The following is a 21086-nucleotide window of genomic DNA, read 5'->3' as shown; positions in this document are numbered from 1 at the left end:
CACTGGCAAGATGTAGGAGATACCACATAACCCTTGTAACAGCTCTGTTCATGTTGCACAACATCACGCAGTATCTCCTGTCTATTCGACTGCATTTTGCATTTACTTTCACTCTAATTTGTATGGACTTTATCTTTGGGGCTTTGATGTACTCTAGTACATCCTTACTTACATGTCTTTAGGCTTGCCATTGCACCCCAGTTGGGCCAGTTGTTTCTGGAAGGTAGGTGCCCACCTTCTGCTGTAAAAAGAGCTCTCAAGTGCCACAAGTAGTATATTTATATTATACTAGTAAGTGAACTTAGTAGGTAGAACCAATGCTTTTAATACAGCCTAGTAAAAGTTCCTAAAGCTGCATTTTAGGTGAACATATACTAAAATTGTGTGTTCTAAAACAATGTATGAAAAGGAAATAGAGCTTGCCCTACATTTAGAAGCTATGTAAGTAGTTAGGTAGATTTTAAATTGTTCTCCTCTGATGCCCTGTGGTAGGTTTATCACAGCCACTAATCTGAAATCATGGCTGCAGGAACAGGAAATACAGTAACAAGTAAGTCACAAAGTTGTGAATATTACTTTCCATACTGTAAAGCGGTTGCTGCAGCCTCTCAGTACATTTGAGAAACTCATCTCAAATACAGAAAACGTTAGGGGCAAGGTTATATTCTTTCAACAGGGTCAGTAACAAACTTGGGAAGAAGGCATGCATGTTTTGCTCTAAAGCACTTAAAGGATCAATTATCAGATTTGCTTTCTGCTTATATTTAACGACTTTGCTAAATACCAGGTTTGACTTCAGCTACTGCCATGCTGCAACGCATTTCTTAACGTCACTTTGTCACGCTTGTGTGCCTGACAGATTTCTCTAAGTGAGCGTTTCTTACTGATGTTTGACCTTAAATGAATGAGGGTTTTATAAAAGAGCTACAATTAATTACAAGTGAACAGTATAAAATGCTTTATTGCAAAGATATTAAATAGCAACAGAACAAATACCTCATGCTACAGGCTTCATAAACCTTTGGCAGACAGGTTTACACGTCACAGGACAGCGGATGCTGCAGTGGTAGGATTCCATCCTCAGGGTTACATCAAATCCACAAGCTCATCATCCGTCCATTCTTCCTAAGGGAAGGAAAAAAGCAACGCCTTCAGCAGCGCGGCCGGAGGGTAAGCTTTGCAGGAACATGGACCAGCTGGTACTGCTGCACATGGTATCAGGGTAACATCCTTTACATAGGCCAGCTGAAGAGAGTTCAAGTAATACAAATAACTTCACTTTGATCACTTAGATGGTGCCTACTATCAGTAAAAGATGTAAACAGTAACTTTAAAGTGATTTTTAAAACTTAGTTTGTCTGTCCACCTTACTTGAAATCCATGTATTTCTGCCAGGACTGGTGGAAAAAATACACGAGCCAGGGACTGTTCTACTTCTGACAACCAGTAAGAATGTCAGTCAACGCGTAAAAGCTGAATACAAATTCATGCAAATCCTACACAGAAGCCTGTTCATTAGGCTCCCTCCCAGATTGTCATGATGTGCTTGACCTAAGACTATAGATAACAGTTGGTGAAAAAGATGAAAGGCTATTTTATTTCCTGACAACTACCAATGATCTCAGATTTCTGCTCAAACTTCCCATGGTGCTATGTGTGAGGACAGTTTAAGATGTTTCCCCTTATTTTATTGTAAGACTCCATTTAAACTGTGATTCCTGAGTTCATTAAAACTATTGTCACTTTCCCTTTACACCCACCCACTGTGCTATCTTCTGCAGGGATGCTGAAACCAGAGATGACTCAGTCACATAAACACATCAGAGGAAAGATTTTGTTTTCAGCTTGTGCTGCCTTATCCCAGAAAACACAACTAAAAGCCTCAAGAGATAGACCCCAACTTGTTTCTGTAAGCATGCTCTAACGCTTATCAAAGAAGGAGAAAAACAAAAACCCTTAGATTTTTTACGACCAGGATTTAGCACATAACAGCACTGTTACATGAACAGACTACAGACTTAAGAAATACGTTAACTAGTGGTGACTAAGCCCTTTAGTGTTAAAGCTAGTTATCCATTCCCAACCTCAGAGTCACGAAGGTCATTTCAGCAGCCCGTTTTCACTGCCTGTTTGAGGTTTAGCTCATCCTTGTTTATTACAAGCACCTTTTCAGAGATTTCCACGGGAGCTCATCCTGCAGCCTTTTACTAATAACTTGCCCTCTTTATGGCTTCATTACTTTTGCAGTTGAGTCATCAATGGTCAATCAGTAGCCTGTGTATTTCTTCTGTCATTGCAAATTGATGGGCTCACCGTACCACTCATGGCTTCAGCATTGGTATTAACTTCAGTTATAAACTAATAATTGAGGGGAAAAAATCTTTATGGAATGTGCATTTGTCTATTATAGCCTAATTGCTTACAGCTATAAATACAGTATCAGCTGGCTGGACATTACTGAAACCTCAAGATTTGAAAAGTATGCGCATACAAGAGACTTTGAAAAGATTACTTTTTCCTTTGTGTCCTGGCTATTTCAAGTATGTGCCTGCACGTGGTAATTACTCGCAAATGAAAAAGTACAAACCCTTGGCAGTTCAGATACATCAGTATTTAAAGTTTCAAGATCTGTTAGGTCTGTTTAAGAAGGGATCATGAAATGCTGCACACTATGCCAATTTATCCAATCAAGTATATTCCTTTGGAAAAAGTATTGTCAATGTAAATTACTCCATAAGAAACCCCGCAAATCAAAACTGCCTCAAAACACAGGTAATCAGCATAACTAAAGTAAGCTAAAGTAAGATCCCTTCAAATTAAACTGGGGAGTTAGTGGGGAGTAAGTTCCAAATAAGCTGTGGAGACTATTTTCTAAGTCACTTTGCAAGAACGTGAAAAAGTCATGAAAATGACAATTTAACAGAGTTGCCAGTTACTGTATGTTCCTTAAAGACTATCAGCCAGAGGACATAAAAGTTTTACAGCATTAAAAGAGTTACCATAAAATGTGGTTGAGGTTCCACGTTTCATTGGCCAAGTAAGGTAAAACTATATGATCTTTAAGGGCCCTTCCAACTGAAACCATTCTACAATTTAACGGTTTTAACATAGTAAGATTGTGTTTCATGTTGGTGCTGTAATGACTAACTAGAATCCACTGTGATCATTCATGTAATTCACAGAATCACAGAATGGCTGAGGCTGGCAGGGCCCTCAGGAGCTCATCTGGTCCCACCCCTGCTCCAGCAGGGCCACCCAGAGCAGGGTGCCCAGGCCCACGTCCAGGTGATTTTTGAAGATCCCCCAGGAGGAGGCCCCACAGCCTCTGGGCAGCCTGTGCCAGTGCTCAGCCACCCGCACAGCACAGAAGTGCTGCCTGGTGGTCAGAGGGAGCTTCCCGTGCTCCAGTTTGTGCCCGCTGCCTTCAGTCCTGGCAATGTCTTCACAGCACCCTCCCTCCAGGTATTTATGGACACATGAGATCCCCCTGAGCCCTCCCTTCTCCAGGCCGAGCAGTCCCAGCTCTCTCAGCCTCTCCTCCTGTCCCTTGATCATCTCGGTGTCCCCCTGTTGGGCTTCTTCCAGCATGTCCTCGTGTAGTGGTGTACCTTGAGCTGGACACACGACTCCAGGCACAGCCAACCCCATGAGTGCTGCAGACTGGAGGGGAAGAATCACCTCTCCTGACCTGCTGGTGATACTTTGTCTGCTGCAGCCAAGAATACTGTTAGCTTTCTTTGCACAGAGGGCACACTGCCAACCCAATTCAACTAGTCTTGCTATTAAAAAAAAAAACAAAAAACACAAAAAACCCCCCTGCATTTTATGGTAAGATTGACAGATCACTCTCTGTATGTACAAGGTCTTCGGTATCAATAAAAGTTCCATTAAAAAGGGTTCCTTACAAAGCTGAATGTAGCAGTACTGTCTACAATTTCCAGACAATATTACAACTGAAAATTATGAAAGGTGTTCAGATTAGATCATGAAGGATTACTCTACTCCTGTTTTCATTTGTTAAGTTACCGTCCCCACCGTATTTATACTTGGGCTCACAACCTGAGGTACAAGCTACTCATCTGCACTGTTTGCAAGTCGTGCTAGCAAACCGGCTACTTCCGCCTTGTTCAAGAAGCGAAAGTAAATGAAAACAATTTCACAAACAACTGGCCGGCTGAAAAACACTACCTAAAGGTTACGTGGAAATGCCAGCCTAATGCATTTTTCATCATATTACTTTCGCTGAATCCTGAGCAGTGAATTTCTGCCTGTACAGTTAGGATTTCAGTTCCTGGCCTTCTAAAACCAGGACATTCATCACAGTATTCCAGGTCAGTTTAACAGCTGTTTTCCCTCAGAGATATCGCAGAGTTTCAGACAGTGGAGTCGAAGTACTAAGCTTCATGTCGTACTATAGTTTGTCAAGAGACTTCCAAAAGCACAAGGAAGAGCAGGAAGGATGGTCTGCAAGTTCTTCCCACTCCCCACAGAAAATATGAGTATTTAAAAACACTCCCAAATGCAGGCCTGTAGTAACTCTGGCTCATTTTTAAAAATGAGTTGAAAAACACTCTGAGCAATATGTGGAAGAATATCAAAGGCAGAAGTTTGTCAGTGGCTGTGTCATTTTCATCAACTGTTAGAGTTGAAAAGCAAGTATTTGTACCATACATTTACTGACCTCATCCATTTTAGGCTTTTTTGCGTTATAGTCACCATCGTCACAACCTTTCCTCTTCTTCCTAACCACCATCCAGAAAAAAAAAGTAGGTTTAGTTATTTTTTTCCAGAGTCAGTCTCCTTATTTGACTACAGTATTTAAGATTATATCATGAGAAAACGTGTAATATAAAAAAACACCAAGTCCCAACTGACAGCTTACTACAAGTTCACAATACGTACTAAATTGAAAGGGCAGAAAGAATTAGCAAGTCCTTCACCACTCACACAATTCTTAAGAAAGCATCAACCCTTTACACAATCTGCTTTAATCACGTTTTTTGAAGCCCATGAGTCTCATGAGATGAGATCAAGTGGTTAGATTTAGAAGCCACTCAGGATTCCACTTCCGTGTTACAAAATAACCATTGTTGGGGCCTGCTGTGCAAATCAGCACAGAGGAACAACATCTAGGTGTTACAGAAGAACTGCGTGAACTTGAGAACCAAGGCTTCGAACAGACACCTTTATGTTTGCATTGACATGCTTTCATCTTCATTCACTCACAGATCAGTCAGTGTTTCCATAGCATTAGAAAAGATTGAAATTTAACAAATTACAGAGTAGTATCTACTTACAGGTTGGTATTAAGTGAAAACTCCGGACTGTGACACTTCTCTAATTTCTGTTTTAGAGCAGCAACCTCTTCAGGCCTTGGCAGTTCATATTTCTTTATAAAATTTTTCATGCCTACAGTGACAACAACACAGCTCTAAGCAAACTAAGTAATTTCTGCTCCACCCTGTGAATTACACAAGGTCAGTATCAATCAGTAGTATGGCTCTCCTGTTACTGCTTATCCCTTTTATTTAAGTTTGAGCCAACAGTTATCTCCTTTCCCTCACATCTCTGCTAGGTTTTGAAAACATCACATCTATTTTCCAAACAGACTTCAAGACACTGCGAGGCAAGTTTTACCAACTTAACAGAAAGCTTCATAACTAAAATCCTTACTTTTATTTGTCAAACCATTAGATGTTCCAAGTTCTGACCTTCTCCAACTCCCAAACCATTTGCTTACAAAACTTCCCATCGCATGCAGCACACTAACTTTGGAGTATCCAAGATTACATTCACGAGGCTTGACTATCATTGTAAAAACAGAGGATTAATTCTACATAGCATCAATGAACAGCAGAAGTTCAGCACAAAGAACTACAATGAAATAAGTTGCCAGCACCACATTTTCTGGTTTTCATCAAGGCAAATTACAGAGTTCACATTACTCTGCCAGCAACTTTCAAAATAGATGGATATTTTTTGTATTCAGCATTGTTCCTTAGTCTTAAAAAATTGGTTTCTGTCTTGTACGAATGCAAATTAAATTTACAAGTACCCTACAAGAAAGAAGACCTTCTCTACCACCAGTTCTATGCAAAACAAACCATTTACAGATTTAGCACCTCAGCTGCTTCAAAATTTTCTGCCAGCCACATTTATGAAGAGCTGCCTTTAGGGTAATGCTACCTTCCACAAAACTGCAAGTGAATACGTGATCCCTGAGCTCCTTCTGCATTTCGCTAAGAGAAACCTGACGACTAGGTTTGTTAGCATAAGACAGAGGCAAGAGTACCTCAAACTTTATAAATTCAATTTAAATTGAATTTGTAGACCCTGCTGACTTGTATGATATAATCACCACCAAAGTCTGCTTAGTCAACAGACTGGATTTTTTCTTTTCGATGCTAGCACTCTCCGTTTTAAATGCATGCACTAGCTTAGAATATTAAAGAACTGAATGCCTTCTTAAAATTCCATACCTCGACTGCCATTTATTATAATGATCAGCGTACCGTACTCCCCACAGTCACAGCTAAACCATGCTAGCATTCGTGTTTTGTTTCTTATATATGTAGTTCTTTTGTACTAGCAAACCTAAACATCTTTTGAAACACCTTTATAGCTGCAAAGTAAAAGTGAGGTACAAATGCTGGCAGATCACTTATTTAGCTTACAAAAGTCACCCTCTGGCGGTAGAAGTAGTTATGTGCAGCTTTTGTCAGAAGCTGTACTCTCAAGTCATAGTGACTGAAGAGAAGTTATCCAAACTCACATGAAAACGTTAGCTAGTGCCCAAAACAGATTCCTCACTTTTGAATACAAATCAGTTACTAAAAAAATCAGTACAACATATATGATTTGTAAAGCATCAGGCTCTTTACCATTTTGATTTAATAACAAAGGTAAGTCTGAGTGTTTTCTCCCCCCTGCATATACCTAGTCAGAAGTTCATTGTACTGCCAACATTTTACGTACCCTATGCAAGCCCTGAGGTGAAAAAAAACATTGGAAGCACACTTTTCTGCTTAAAACTTTTGTTATTTGAAAAAACTTTTTTTTTTTTTCCTTCAGAGAGACAGTTTTTAATATTTGTTTCCAATGTTTACTTACATTTCATGCTACCTAGTAACTTGGCCAAGAGTTTTCTGTTTTCTTTCAGCATAAGGCTTTCTGATAAGTAACTGTAAGGAGAAATGAAAGAATAATTTCCTAAAATAAAGTGCCATAATTACTTGTGACAGCTATCATTAGTTAATAAAACACCTATTTCCATCTGCTAAAGTGTTATGATTAGATTTAGTAAGAACACTTTTGTTGCAGAAGTGATATAAAGTGACTGAAAAGCAAGTCCTTCACTTCCAGCATTCTTCTTCTGTTTCTCAGATTCAAAGTTCCTTTTAGTAACAACATTAACACAGCACACCTGAGGAACACCATTACACAGGTATTTATCACATTCCAGTGTTTAAAAAAAAAAAAAAGGAACTTAAGATTTAAGTGAATTTAGATGAAAACAATCTATTAAACAGAATATTGAACACATGGTACAAGACCTCTGAGTAAGAATACAAAAAGTTTAGAGACTAATCTCACTTTCAGCTTTAGCACTTGCTTTCTCATTTATGCTTCCAAATCTTAAAACAAATAAAACAAAAAAAAAGGTAAAAAAAAATGCGCACACCAGCAGGTTAAAACCACAAGATACATAAGCAACAATCCTTGTCAAGATCTACAAAAAAAAAATAGTTTATCCCTTGCTGGGAAGAAAACTTGCATGTAAAATCCAAGGACTCTTAAAGTGTGATATTATCAGTCTGTGTGAACAGAAAACTTATTTATGAGAGATATACTCAGCTGTGTCAGTTGTAGCTCACAGTCTGAGGCCCCAGCCACCGTTAATTGCTGCAAGCTGGCAGCTGCTCACTTAGTGCCACTGCTCATACAACCTTAAGAGCCCTTTGCTGACACCGTAACTGGAGACTAACTGGTAGCCATTATTTGCCAGAGACCAGTTGCTGTTGTTTTTCCTGAAACTGTAACTTCCTGAAGACTGATTTATACACACTGACATCTGGGACCAACAGATTTTCAAGCCTCTGTGTTCTAACCCAACTCTGTCCTGCCAGTGTAGGGACCCCTACTCACAGGCCCTCAAGACCTGTGCTGCAGCTTCTCTCGTGTGCAGCAGCTGAAGCGGATGTGAAAGAGTGACTGACAAGGTTGTTGCAACTGTAGGTGCTGATGGGTGACAAAGAATTTTTTTTTTTTTTTTTATGAGTAGACAAAGCTCACATAACTCGAATGACATGCTACCTACAAACTATTCTAGTTCCTTTTATATCCAAGCTTTCTGAGTTTTGGTGCATGGAGTACAGAAAATAAGTTCAGGAATGAGATCGACAAGTTGCAATAAGCACTTGAACACTGGCACACTGTTTTGAGAAGACAGTGAATCCTGAAGAGCATCCTCCCACGCTGCAGAAGATTCTTTAAACAGAATGGCTTTAATAAATTGTCTTTCAGCGTTGATACCAAAGCCTTTCACAATGCCTTTAGAAACAGAAGTGGATAGGCCACAGAAAAGAAATGGAGTTACTTAAAGAGCACTTTATTATTATTACATTTCTGTGCACACTAATGGTTGTACCAACCAAGTGCAGCACTTACTGTTTCTGCACAGCTAGTAGCCATCAGTTCAGAGAAATACCATTTGACTCCAAAATCTTAGGTATCTTAGAAATTCTTAGAAATCTTACTTTTTTGTTTCAGTGATTCTTTAGGTGTTTCATACCCTCACTTTCTACTGCATTTCCAGTCTCTTCACTCTGATCTTCACGATCAGTCCGAAAACCCTATTCTGCTCTAATTAGGGCAAAGCTGTCACTTTGGAAGAAGCAAAAAAACATTTCAAAAGGAATATAAAAACCAGACACCAACTAACTGCATAGCTCATGCTTTTCAAAAGTAGAAAAAAAAGCACTACAGCTTTAGTTTTGAAACATACTTAATGCAGCAGACAGTTAACTACCAAGTAAATGCATACTTCTACTAGTCAAGAACATCTACAGTAAAGTTTTATACAAGTAGCAAATAAATCCCTCCAAAGAAATGAAAACACTACCTCTCCATATTAATTCCCGCTCTTGACGCACTAGATAGGATAGCAGTGAGAGCTATCTGCGAGGGAGTGAAGAGTAGATATGCATCTGTCAGAGCCACTCGATTGAGAAAGTCATCAGCCGTTTTCCTCAACACTTCAGGATTCTCCAGCATTGGATAACGAGTCTAGAAAATAAACAGGAAAGTAAGTAGCTGTTCCTGATCTTCCACTCGTCAGTTCAGAATACCAAACTCAATAATGTACTGTAAAGCAAAAGAGTAGCTGGCCATTTTATTCAAAATAAATAACGTTTAAAGAGCACAACAAAACTCCTTTCAAACACCTATCATTTTACAATCAACATCATTAAGAGCACACTTAATTTTTCTAACAAGCCATGACATTTGTCTAACATTAGCATATGAAGTATGCAGCACATAAAATGTTATTACCTTCAAATCAATTAGAAATCCCTCAAATGGCCTGTATGGATTGTGCACGATAAGATGGAAGTTCAGCTGCTGAATAAGTAGCAGTTCATATTCCAGTATCTGTTCAAGAGCTTTTCCTTGTCCAAGAGGGCTTTCTCGAAGGTTACCAACAAACTGTGCACTGGACACATTAAATTCATCTACTTTACAGGCCAAAAACGCACATGTTAGCCTTGAGAAGGTTAAAAGGAAAAAAAAAAAAAATCATATCTGCAGCATCCATGTTTTAATGAGAACTTCTGTGCAGAATTATTTTTTTAATCTTCAAAGTACCATGTTTAGAACACAAACTTTTCCAAGTAGAAACAGAAGGTGACCACACTAGGTCTTCACATACATTTAATCTCTTTTTTTTTTTTTAATATCTTAACAAATGCCAAGTATACTTCTGATGGTCTAATCAATATGGTAAGTCAATGTGTGTTGATAACTCACATTATTATCCGAGGATGATACTCCATCACTGAGTTGTTGAGGTAAAAGCGTTTGAAATACATGCAAGCTGTTCCCTACATTAAAAAAAAAAGAAAAGGGGGGGGAGGGAAAAGTATAGAAGCAAAAATAGATTGAGAAAAAATAAAATCACACAACAGTAACAAGTGTGAATATATACTACAGGCATACAGGACACAATACAGGCACAAATGCCATGCCATTAAACACTCCCATATCTAGTACATTTGCAAGTGTAATAAGCTTACGAGATTGTGGTTTGGTTATCTTTTCTGCCATTTTTAGACGTAGATGTAAGAAGACTGTGCAAAAAGCTGATGGCATCTTCATGAAAATCTGACATTGACATGAAATTTAAAAGACAGTGAAAGTCAGTTTTCCTGCATGTTTAAAAGTGACACTTCTCTGGGTGTCTGTAAGTACCTCAGCCTGTCAACGCTGAATTTCCCACTGATCTGAACCCCACCAGCATGAAATCAGGTATTTCAAACCTGTTACTTGGGAAGTCTGACTCAGCACACTGACTTAAGGCAGACAATTCTCAAATATAAGGCCAGGTTTCATACAGCATATAGTGGCAGCCTAATGATGCACAGTAAATGCATTTTTAAGCAAGATACTATTTTCGTTATTCACCACAGCGGCCAGAAAGGGAGATGACTGATGGGGGTACTTCTGAATGACTAGCTGGCAGAAGGAGCACAGTTTAAGTCCCTGCTTCAGCTCCCTCCCCCTTAGTGCACTCTTCTGCCTTCAAGGTAAGTCACCTCAGAGGTCCTTTTTTCCAACACAGTACAGGTGCCTGAACTAGCACGCTTTGCTCAGATGCACACCAGTGCTGGAAAAAAAATGGACCGTACACCTCAGCTTTGGGACCCCTCCAGCTCCCCCTGCAGCAGCGAGGCTGTTTTATCGTCTCACTAACTCATTGAAATCAATTTAAATGAACTGAAACATTTGTATCATGAATTGTACCATTGAAAAGCTCTGGGTTTGTTTCTGTTCCTTGATGATGGAAGGGGAAAGGAAAGTGTTACCCAATGCAAGCATTACAGCCATAGGAAACAAACGAAGCCGAGAAATTACTGTTTTTGAGGCTGGTGCACTATCCAGAAAACAAAGGGAGAGAGAAAGCAGCCTGAAACGCGATGTGCAGCACCGGAGAGGTGGAAAATAAAGGGATATTCGTGCTCCCAGGAGTCAGACGAGCAATGCCAAGGCACACGAGACGCGTCGGGGACCACAAAGCACAGGGTCACGGCGCCTGCTTACCACCACCGACCGCGGCATGGCGGGCTTAAAGACGGCGCAGAAATCCAGCAGCCGCTTCTCGTAGTACTTGCAGATCGCCAGCTCCTCGTGGGGCTCCAGCAGGCACGGCTCGCTCGGCGGCACCTGTGAGGGGACACGGCCGGATGGGATAAGGGGCGGGGGGGGGGGAGCGCCCTTCTCCCCTCACAGCCCGGGGCCCCGCCGCCACCTTCCCCCCTCCAGCCCGCCCCTCACCTTCCCGTTCGCCGCCACCCTGCTGCGGAACTTGCGGTTGGCCTCGGCCCGGCTCCGAGCCAGCTCCTCCTCGCTGCCGAAGGTCCAGTGCCGCCGCTGCGTGCTGCTGTGGAACATGGCGGCGCCGACCGGCCCCCAACCACCACCTTGGCGGCCGGGCCTTGGGGGGCGGGGAGGGAAGATGGCGGCCGCGGGGCGGGGCGGGGCGGGAAGATGGAGGTGGGTGGGCTCAGTCAGCGCAAAATGCGCCGCCCCGCTGGTGTTCTAGACACGGCCACGGAAAGAAGAAGCGAAATAAAACCTCACAAGAAGTAGTTAAAGTTAACCGGAGGAATATGTGTGGGAAGAGGGAAAACAGGCCATGTTCGGGTGTGTGGCTGCCAACACAGCCTACACCTCTACGACAGTACAAAGCTAACCACAGTCGTTAGTCTTTTCCTGGGTCTTTTCACATAATTAAATGTGAACTTTGACAAGGAAGCGAATTGGGGTCTTGCCCAGAGTCAGCGTGGCATGAAATACCTGCTGGTACAGGAAACCCTGAAAACGAAGAATCCCTTTTTTCTTGTGATAATGTAGCAAGAGGACTTGCTGCCCTGCCTCTTACGGTGGTCAGCCTTACATTTACATTTTTCGTTACAGTATTGCATAGCTATAAAATGCAAATTCCTGTTTTTTCTCAAGCTTCTCAAAAAATTGTAAAGTGCGCTGACATCAAAAAATAAACTCTCCTTGTTCCAATGCATTTCACTGTTTTGTTTTCATCCATGTACCTATAAAACCATATAATCCATCAATATCAAATAATAATACATTCAGGGAAAACAAAACAAAACAAAACAAACAAACAAAAACAGGGAATAATATGTGTTATGCCAATTGAAATCAATCTCCATGAGTTTTCAGTGAAACATTTGAGAACAAAGGGTCCTCCAGTGGTTCTTCTAGTCTTTTCTCCTATGTAAAGTCAGGATTGATTTCATAATTGCTAAACTGTATCCTGTAAGTTGATGTATAGTCTTCTTGAGTGTCTCAGTGAAGCTGACTTAACAACACGCCATGTTAGCTGGTCCCATCATTTCACCCATCACATGGTTCTCTCCAGAACTTTGTGTATTTTCCCTGTTGGTGCTTTCATTTTAGATAATTATGTGGCTTGGTGTACATAGGCAAGCCAATGACACTGACATTTGGTTACTTAAGTTTCTGTTTGGTCTCTTTTTCTAGATAGCACATACCTGCTTACCAGAACTTGCTTCCTTTCTACTGCTCTGCTGAAGGTGTACTGGGAGCCTTGCAGAAGACGTATGGCAAAGTTAGTGGTTTTGGACAGCCATGTCTGCTCTGCTGGGGCTTTGTGCATGAGGCTTCAAAAGCCCTTATGTTAGCATGAGTGGTGTCAAAAAGGATATCCCAGTCCATCAGGAGGAGATGTGTGGTTTCATTTGTTACGCAAAATAGAAGGCACCCAGGTGCATGAGCGGGGAGGAACCTCTCCACACAGCAGATCGGTGCAGCATGCCCTGGGAAAATCCATCTAGGGTTACTCAATGCTACATGAATATGGGGTCCCCAGCATCTGAAGGGACACTATCTGTATATTTTTTTTTCATTTTGGCATATTAAAATAGCTATTTTATTAAGCTATTCATTGTTGAGCCACTCACATTGAGATGCAGAACTGAGTTGAGGAGGAGGACAGGGCTGAGAGAGAAAAAGAAGAAGCCTCAGCACTGTTCAGGCACTGTTCAGCATTATCCAAAACGCTGCTGTGTAATCAACAGGATTTTACCCACAAATTCAAATCACACCACCATACAGGCTGCTATGAAGAAAGTTTTAATGTGTTATTTTAAAATTTTAATGTGTTATGTGTTTTAATGTGCATAAAATTTTAATGTGTTATCTCTTAATTCAAAAACTTAATAAAAATAGAAATGCTGCAGTCCAATTCCTTGCACAAGTAACCAAATCTATGGAGAGTTGTTTAAAATACACTAATAAAGTGCAGAGTAGGCATAAATAGTTTGTTATTAAAATCAGAAAGATAACAACAACAGAAATTTGTTTCAGAAACTGAAATGTAATGTTTTAAAACAGAGCAACTTAATTATGAAATGTGGAACTATGTTGGACAAAGTAGCCCATTTTATTTTATTTTTTTCTAGTTTCCAGTTATGGAAAGAGAAATTCAGTGAATTTTCATAAGTAACTGTATGAGTTATTAATCCATTACTCTACCTCCTCAAGTGTAAAAGCTTGCAGTGTATCTGTCATTCTGATTTTAAGCATCACATGCACAGGACTATTTGTTCAGAATTATGCAAATTGTGAAGTAGCAGAGCAAAACTTGTGGGATAATGAAAGTTATCCAGTTGCTTAGTCATTTGAAAATGTGCTCAGCAATTTCTCAGAAAAATTACCTTGAAGCATAAATAAGGTCCACCGCCTAGGGCTAAATGGTGTTTTGGTTCAGGAATCCATTTCTGAACTTGAGCTAGAATACTTGGCTGGAAACAGAGCACAATTTATCTGCTTGTTATCAACACATACCACAGAGTTATCCCTCCTAATGTCGTATCTGAGCAGAGCCACAGTGCTCTTTAAGGAAAAAGTTTCTTCCATATCTATGCATTGAAATGTAGCATTTTCTTGAGAACAATTCTGATAAGAAGTGAATGAGGGGAGGTAAAGGGTTTGATGCTTGCACGGGGAGCGTAGAGTGATTTAATGATAGGGTGGGTGCACAAATGTGGATACCACTTGCTGAGCTAAAACCTGTATTTAGTATAGAGTGTAAGTGTATGGTGAACTGTATGTCTTGTGCTTTCTTCTTTGAAGGACAATCTTCCGCAAGGCTTCCAGAACTCAGTTATAATGCATGGAGAATTGCTGAGAGACAAATGGTAATCCTCAGGTCAAACTGAGGCACACTGGCATCCTTTGAATAGCATTTCTTCTTCTTTCTTTCTCTGGCTTTGTACAACTTTGCAATTCTCTTTTTTTTTTTTCTTTTTTTTTTTCTTTCTTGCTTTTTGCTTCCTTATTATTATTATTATTATTATTATTATTATTATTATTATTATTTTATTTTATTTGCCCTTCCAAACAGCAGAGGGTTGATTTCAGTCATATTTGTATGTATGAAGTCTTCTTGTAAGTGCTCTTGCTGTGACACCCTGTGTCACCCATTCCCCAGTCACAAGACAAGTCTGCCTGGATTTTTTGTTTGTTGCATCCTTTGCCTCAAGGGAGTTTGGGTGAGATGGACCTGTGGCATGGGACTCATGTATAAAAATAGCTGGTAACTTTCCAAGATCCTGAAAATGTTCTGTCCCTCCTATAAGCTAGGAGTAAGTGAGTAACATACTACTTAAATTTAGAATAAAACTTCTATTGCCTTCAGTGTGAGCCAGATGAGGTTCTTACTGTCTCTTTATAATCCTTTGTAACACCAAGGTCTTAAGATCTTGAAAACAGCCTGTGTGTGTTTTTCAAGCCTTCATTACATGGATTCACATGTAACTACGCTATGGTTGGTACTGTTGTCGGCATAGATATGGCCTGAACAGGAGCATTTTTTTCCAGAAATGTGTGAGGGAAAAAAAAATATCCGGGGGAATAGTTAACATAAGCATACAGCAGCCAGTTGAATTGTAAGCTTCATTTACAAAGTACATGTATGAAAATCACTACAAGAAATGCAGGTGTGGATCTACTGAAAAATATGTTCAGTAGCTGTGGGCATAGGGAGAGCACCCTATTCATTTTTTTACAGAATGCATCACCATGTGCTCACTTTGAGTAAAATCATTATAGTGAGATTTCTAAAGTGGTTCTAAGGGTGGTCCTACAGTGATGTAGGAAAAAAACATCCAGACAGGGGATGTTGTTTCTTTGTTCAAACTGTAACCAAGCATAACACCACATCTGGAAGAGGTGGAACATAAACCTGAAAAATCATTGAGAATTATGTTTCTGTCAGCTTCCATGAAGGAAAAAATAAAGTTTCCTGTGGTACAATCAAATTGATTTGGAATTTGGAACCAGGACCTCTTTTTCTGACTCACCATCTTACACAGGACATGTCATTTATCTTCAGTTTTCCCATATTCCTGTTAAGGCTGCTGCTAATTAACCTTGTATTTATTTTTTTTTTTTTTTTAGCAACTGTAAATTAAAAGTGCTGTACAGTGACCTCTGAGTGTTAAAGAATTGTGCTGTGTCCTGGTTCCAGTTAGGACAGAGTTAATTTTTCCTCCTAGTAGCTGGTAGGGTGCTATGTTTTGGATTAGGATGAGAAGAGCGCTGATAACATGCTGATGTTTTAATTGTTGCAGAGCAGTGTTTACACCAGGCCAAGGACTTTTCGGCTTCTCGCTCTGTCCTGCCAGCGAGCAGGCTCGGGGTGCAGCAGGAGCTGGGAGGGGACAGACCCAGGACAGCTGACCCAAACTGGCCAAAGGGGTATTCCATACCATCTGACGTCATGTTAAACAATATATAGGGGTGGCTGGCCAGGGTGGGGGGCCGGCTGCTCAGGGATAGGCTGGGCATCGGTCAGCGGGTGGTGAGCAATTGCATTGTGCATCACTTGTTTTCTTACACATTATTATTATTAATACTATTATCATTATCACTATTATTATTATTATTGTTATTATTATATTCCTGTCTTAATAAACTGTCTTTATCTCAACTCACCGGCTTCACTTTCCCGTTTCTCTCCCCCATCCCAGAGAGGGAAGGGGGAGGGTGAGCGAACGGCTGTGTGGTGTTCAGCTGCCAGCCGGGTTAAACCACAACAGCAGGGACACCTGCCAGCAGCCCAGGCTGCCCCCAGCCCCATCCAGCCTGGCCTTGGGCACTGCCAGGGATGGGGCAGCCCCAGCTCCTCGGGGCAGCCTGTGCTGGTGCCTCAGAGTAGAGAAGTTCTTCTTTCTAGATCACCTAATCTACCCACTTTTAGTTTCAAGCCCTTAACCATTGCCCTATCCCTACACCCCCTGACATAGAGTCCCTCCCCAGCCTTCCTGTAGCCCACCTGAGGCACAGGAAGTCCACTGTAAGGTCTCCCCAGAGCCTTCTCTTCTCCAGGTTGAACAACCCCAATTCCTTCAGCCTGTCTCCATAGGAGAGGTTCTCCAGTTCTTTCATCATCCTCATAGTCTCCTCTGGACTCATTCTAATACTTCTGTGTCCTTCATGTGTTGGAGGCCCCAGAGCTGAACACAGGGCTCCAGGTGGGGTCTCCCGAGAGCAGAGCAGAGGGGAACAATCCCCTCCCTCGCCCTGCTGGCCACCATGCTGTTGGTGCAGCCCAGGCTATGAGTGGCTTTCTGAGCTGCAAGCACACATTGCCAGCTCATGTCGAGCTTCTCAGCAACCAGCACCCCCAGAACCCTCTGCTCAGGGCTGCTCTCAATCCATTCTCTGCCCAGCCTGTATTTGTGCTTTCGATTGCTCTAACTCACATGCAGGGCCTTCCATTTGGCCTTGTTGAACCTCAGGAGATTCACACAAGCCCACCTCCCCGGCTTTTCAAAGTTCTCCTGGATGCTATCCCTTCCCTTCAGCGTCTTGACAGCACCACACAGCTTGGTGTCTGCAAGCTTGCTGAGGGGGCACTCAATCCCACTGGTCATGTCAGCGACAAAGATGTTAAACAGCACCGGTCCCTATAGCGACAACCCAGGAACACCACTCCTCACTGGCCTCCCCTTAGACACTGAGCCATTGACCACAACTCTTTTGAGTGTGGACATCCAGCCAATTCCTTACCCACCGAGTGGTCCATCCATCAAATCCGTGTCTCTCTCACTTAGAGACAAGGATATGGTGCAGGCCAGTGCCAAAGGCTTTGCACAAGTCCAGGTAGATGATGTCAGTTGCTCTTCCCCTACGCACCAATGCTGTAACCGCCCTGTAGAAGGCCACCAGGTTTGTCAGTCAAGGCAAACCTTTAGTGAAGCCATGCTGGCTGTTCACCACTCACCTCTTTCTTTTCCATGTGCCTTAGAATAGTTTCCAGGAGGATCTGTTCCATGATCTGACTGGGCACAGAACTGAGGCCTGTAGTTGCCTGGGTCTTCCTTTTTCCCTTTTTAAAAATGGGGGTTATGTTTCCCCACTTCCAGCTGGCTTTAGATATGGCAGAATGGGAAAAACGCTCGCTCTTTCTCCTGACCCGTTGATGGTGGCAAAGGCCCTGCGCAGGAGGTTCAAGCAATGGAAGCAGAGCTGCTGGCAGCACAGGGGCCAACCCATGGGGGCTGCTGCACTGGGGCAAGATCTTGCTGCCCAGGTAGAGAACCTGGTTGTAAAGTGCACCACGGGGATGCTCACGTACCTGAGCAGGGCCGCAGAAGAACAGCAAAACAACCAGTCCAGGCTGCTCAGATTGAAGTGTCCCCGTTTACACTTCACCCACAAGACCCCCCCTCTTTCCAAGCAGCAGGTCTAGGAGGGCACCTTTCCTAGTCAGCTCTCCTAGGACCTGTACCCAGAAGATAGCATCAAGGTGCTTCGGGAATCTCCTGGACCTCTTTGTCTCTGCGATGTGATATTCCGGGTTGATGTCTGGCAGGCTGAAGTGCCCCATAAGGACAAGGGCAGACGATCTAGAAATTTTCTCACTTCCTTAAAGCATGATTCATCAGTGCCGTCATCCCGGCCGGCTCGTCTATAGCGGACTCCCACAATGACATCCCTTTCAGTTGCCTGTCCCTAGGTCCTTACCCAGCGGCTCTAAACCCCATTGTCACCGACTGGGAGCTCCGTACAGCCCAGTGCCTCCGTTACACAGCGCGTGGCCCCCCCAGCCTCACCTGCCCTGCCCGTCCCTTCTGAAGAGCCTGGAACCATCCATCACAACGCACCAGTCACAGGCCTCTTCCCACCGGCTTTCACTCATGCCAACCGTGTCGTAGCTCTGGCATGGGGCCAAGGCTTCTAGCTCCTCTTGCTTGTTTCTCATGCTGCATGCACTTGTGGAGAAATAGTTCAGATGTGCTTCATTGAAGCCAGCCCCTCGCTGGGCACACTGAAGGGTCTTGCTAGCACATGGTCCCTCCGGTTTTGGTGTGCAGTCCATAGCTTATCGCTGGCAGGCCTGGCTTTGTCCCTTTCTGCCTCTGAATCTAAGTTTAAAGGCCTGTCAATCAGCCCTGCTTACTCCAGGGCAAAAATCCTTTTCCTCCTCTGAGAAAGGTGCTTCCCACCATGACCCAGGTGGCTTGGTGTCATGTAGACCTTCCCAGCAGCAAGGAACCCAACACCGGGTTGGTGGCACCAGCCTCGCAGCCACTTGTTCATCTGCTGGGTCTGCGTGTTCCTTTCGGTATTGATACCTGCTACTGGAAAGAGGGAGGAAAACACTGCTTGTGCACCTAATCCTGCAACCAGTTGCCGCAAAGCCGTAAAGTCCCTTTTGATCACTCTTGGATTTCTCTTTGCTACCTCATTACTGTCAACGTGAAAAACCAATGCGATGTTTGAGGGGCTTGCCATGGAGAGCAGGACCTTACCAGGGACACTATTGCACGGGTTATGCCAGCACTTGTCTGCCAGCAAAGAGACTTGCGGTGCACAAGGAGCTGGGAGGGGACAGCAGCAGGACAGCTGAGCTGAAGTAGCCAGAAGGATATTCCATAAGACAGGGCATCGTGCTGAACTATTGCTATGAAGTGCTTGGCCAGGGTGGAACGAGGGCTGCTCCTTGGGGATGGGATAGGCATCAGGAAGAGGTTCTTCACTGAGAGGGTTGTCACACACTGGAACAGGCTCCGCAGGGAAGTAGTGACTGCACCAAGCCTGTTGGAGTTTAAGAAGCGTTTGGACTGTGCATTTAGTCACGTTGTTATTTACACGGACCCATATATACATTACTCCGTTTTACACTGCCAGAAAAGGATTAAATGGCTCAAATGGGCATAAAAGAAATAGATGGGGGTAAATGGGTATTGCCTGATGGACGGGAAATGCTTCCTAAGTCTGCAGCTGTGCGAGTGCTACGGAGGTTTCATGAGAACACCCACTGGGGAGCTCAAGCACTAGTGGATCAATTCACTACAAAATATATGTGTATTGGAATATACAATGTAGCAAAAGGAGTTGTGCATGATTGTCTTGTCTGTAAGAGAGTGACTGCCCGGCAAATGAGGAAAAGAGTGTTAGGAGGTCGGGAATTAGCGCACCGACCTTTTGCCAGAATTCAATTGGATTTCACAGAACTTCCGAAAGTGGGAAGGTAGAAATATTTATTAGTAATTGTAGACCTTGCACTATTGAATATTCGAACACAGCCTCAAGCCGATGTCGGAATCTCACCTTTTGAAATGCTATACGGTATGCCTTATGATCTAGAGATGCCATCTGATCACCCCCAGATACAGGACATTCAATTAACACCTTATTTAATACAGCTGATGAATAGACGGAGGGAATTACAAGTGAAAGGGCTGGTGGCACAGCGTCCTCGTTAGATATAGCAATCCATAGAATACAGCCTGGAGATAAGGTTCTAATTAAGACATGGAAAGAAACATCTTTACCACCACGGTGGGAAGGCCCCTATGTTGTTTTACTTACCACAGAGACAGCTATCCGGACGGCTGAGAAGGGGTGGACGCATGCCAGTCGTGTGAAGGGACCAATCCAGACAAGAGAATGGGAAGCGGTCGCATGCCCTGATGACTTAAAGCTCACTCTGAAACGGCCTCGATAATTATAATATATACTGTCACTGTCTATGTATCGTAAAAAGGGGGAGGAGGGGGGCTCTGTGTGATCGGTAACAGGCAAGAGGTTGCAGCTAACCGAGAAACACCCCTGAAGAGCACTACTGCTGCCGAGAAGAACGCGCACCTTGTAGTTTGCCGCAACCGAACTGACAAGCGAGGCAGAGAGTGAAACGGTGGGGAACTGCGTGGCCAGGTTAAAAAAAAAAAAAGAAAAAAAAGAAAAAAAACTGCGAAAATGGGCCCTATCCACTTTTTGTGACACATAGTAGTAGGTGTAAGTGTTTGCACTGTTCCTGGGTCTGCGCACCCTCATCAACCTTTTCTTTGGAGCCTAATTAGATGGGAGGATTACCATGTTGTGCAGCAAATAATCACCGCTGGGGGCCCTAGTTGTAAGGTCTTACTGTGTGACCTTGTGACATGGGGCAAAAATGTACCAAACGTATGTTCTGGTCAATTGAGCTTCTATATGTGCCCAAGTTCTAACCCGGGAAGACCGTATTGTAACTATCCACATGAATACTTTTGTGCCTATTGGGGTTGTGAGACTATTGCCACAGACTGGAATCCCGGAGCGGACAAATATTTGAAGGTGGGTACGGGCCACCAGGATGTAACCATAAGGGCGAACTACAGCATTACGCCACCCTCTCCAGGTCAGATTGCAAATCCATATACATCAATGTAACCCAACCGGGAGATCAAAGGTGGACCCTAGGACAACGCTGGGGAATTAGGTTGCATGAATCCGGAGCTGATAGGGGAGGGATAATATATAGAAGAGGAAAGAAGAGA

The 21086-nt window shown here is 42.8% G+C and overlaps 1 protein-coding gene across 1 annotated transcript; it reads right to left on the bottom strand.

Moving 5' to 3' along the window:
- Positions 1–934: 934 nt before the first annotated feature.
- CCNH (cyclin H) lies at positions 935–11738 on the bottom strand. The gene is made up of 9 exons (XM_083818666.1): positions 11551–11738; positions 11317–11439; positions 10027–10100; positions 9553–9763; positions 9122–9285; positions 7111–7181; positions 5298–5409; positions 4682–4742; positions 935–1125 (listed from the first exon to the last, which is right to left on the bottom strand). Exons 1-9 carry the CDS (start codon positions 11665–11667, stop codon positions 1087–1089), a joined length of 972 nt encoding a protein of 323 aa, XP_083674792.1. The 5' UTR covers positions 11668–11738; the 3' UTR covers positions 935–1086.
- Between the last annotated feature and the right edge of the window lie 9348 nt (positions 11739–21086).

This window comes from Anser anser, assembly GCF_964211835.1.
Source record: "Anser anser genome assembly, chromosome: Z".
In the NCBI taxonomy this organism is placed as follows: domain Eukaryota; kingdom Metazoa; phylum Chordata; class Aves; order Anseriformes; family Anatidae; genus Anser; species Anser anser.
Note: the sequence above shows the minus strand (reverse complement) of the source record. Positions and strands in the feature narration are given on the sequence as shown.

Excerpts from the sequence above, each read along its gene's own strand:
- CCNH (XM_083818666.1), bottom strand. The coding sequence starts at position 11,667 with ATGTTCCACAGCAGCACGCAGCGGCGGCACTGGACCTTCGGCAGCGAG. Across the intron at positions 9,286-9,552 it reads GATTTCTAATTGATTTGAAG|ACTCGTTATCCAATGCTGGA; the intron begins GTAATAACATTT and ends TTTATTTTCTAG. Across the intron at positions 5,410-7,110 it reads GTTACTAGGTAGCATGAAAT|GCATGAAAAATTTTATAAAG; the intron begins GTAAGTAAACAT and ends TTGTCACTGTAG.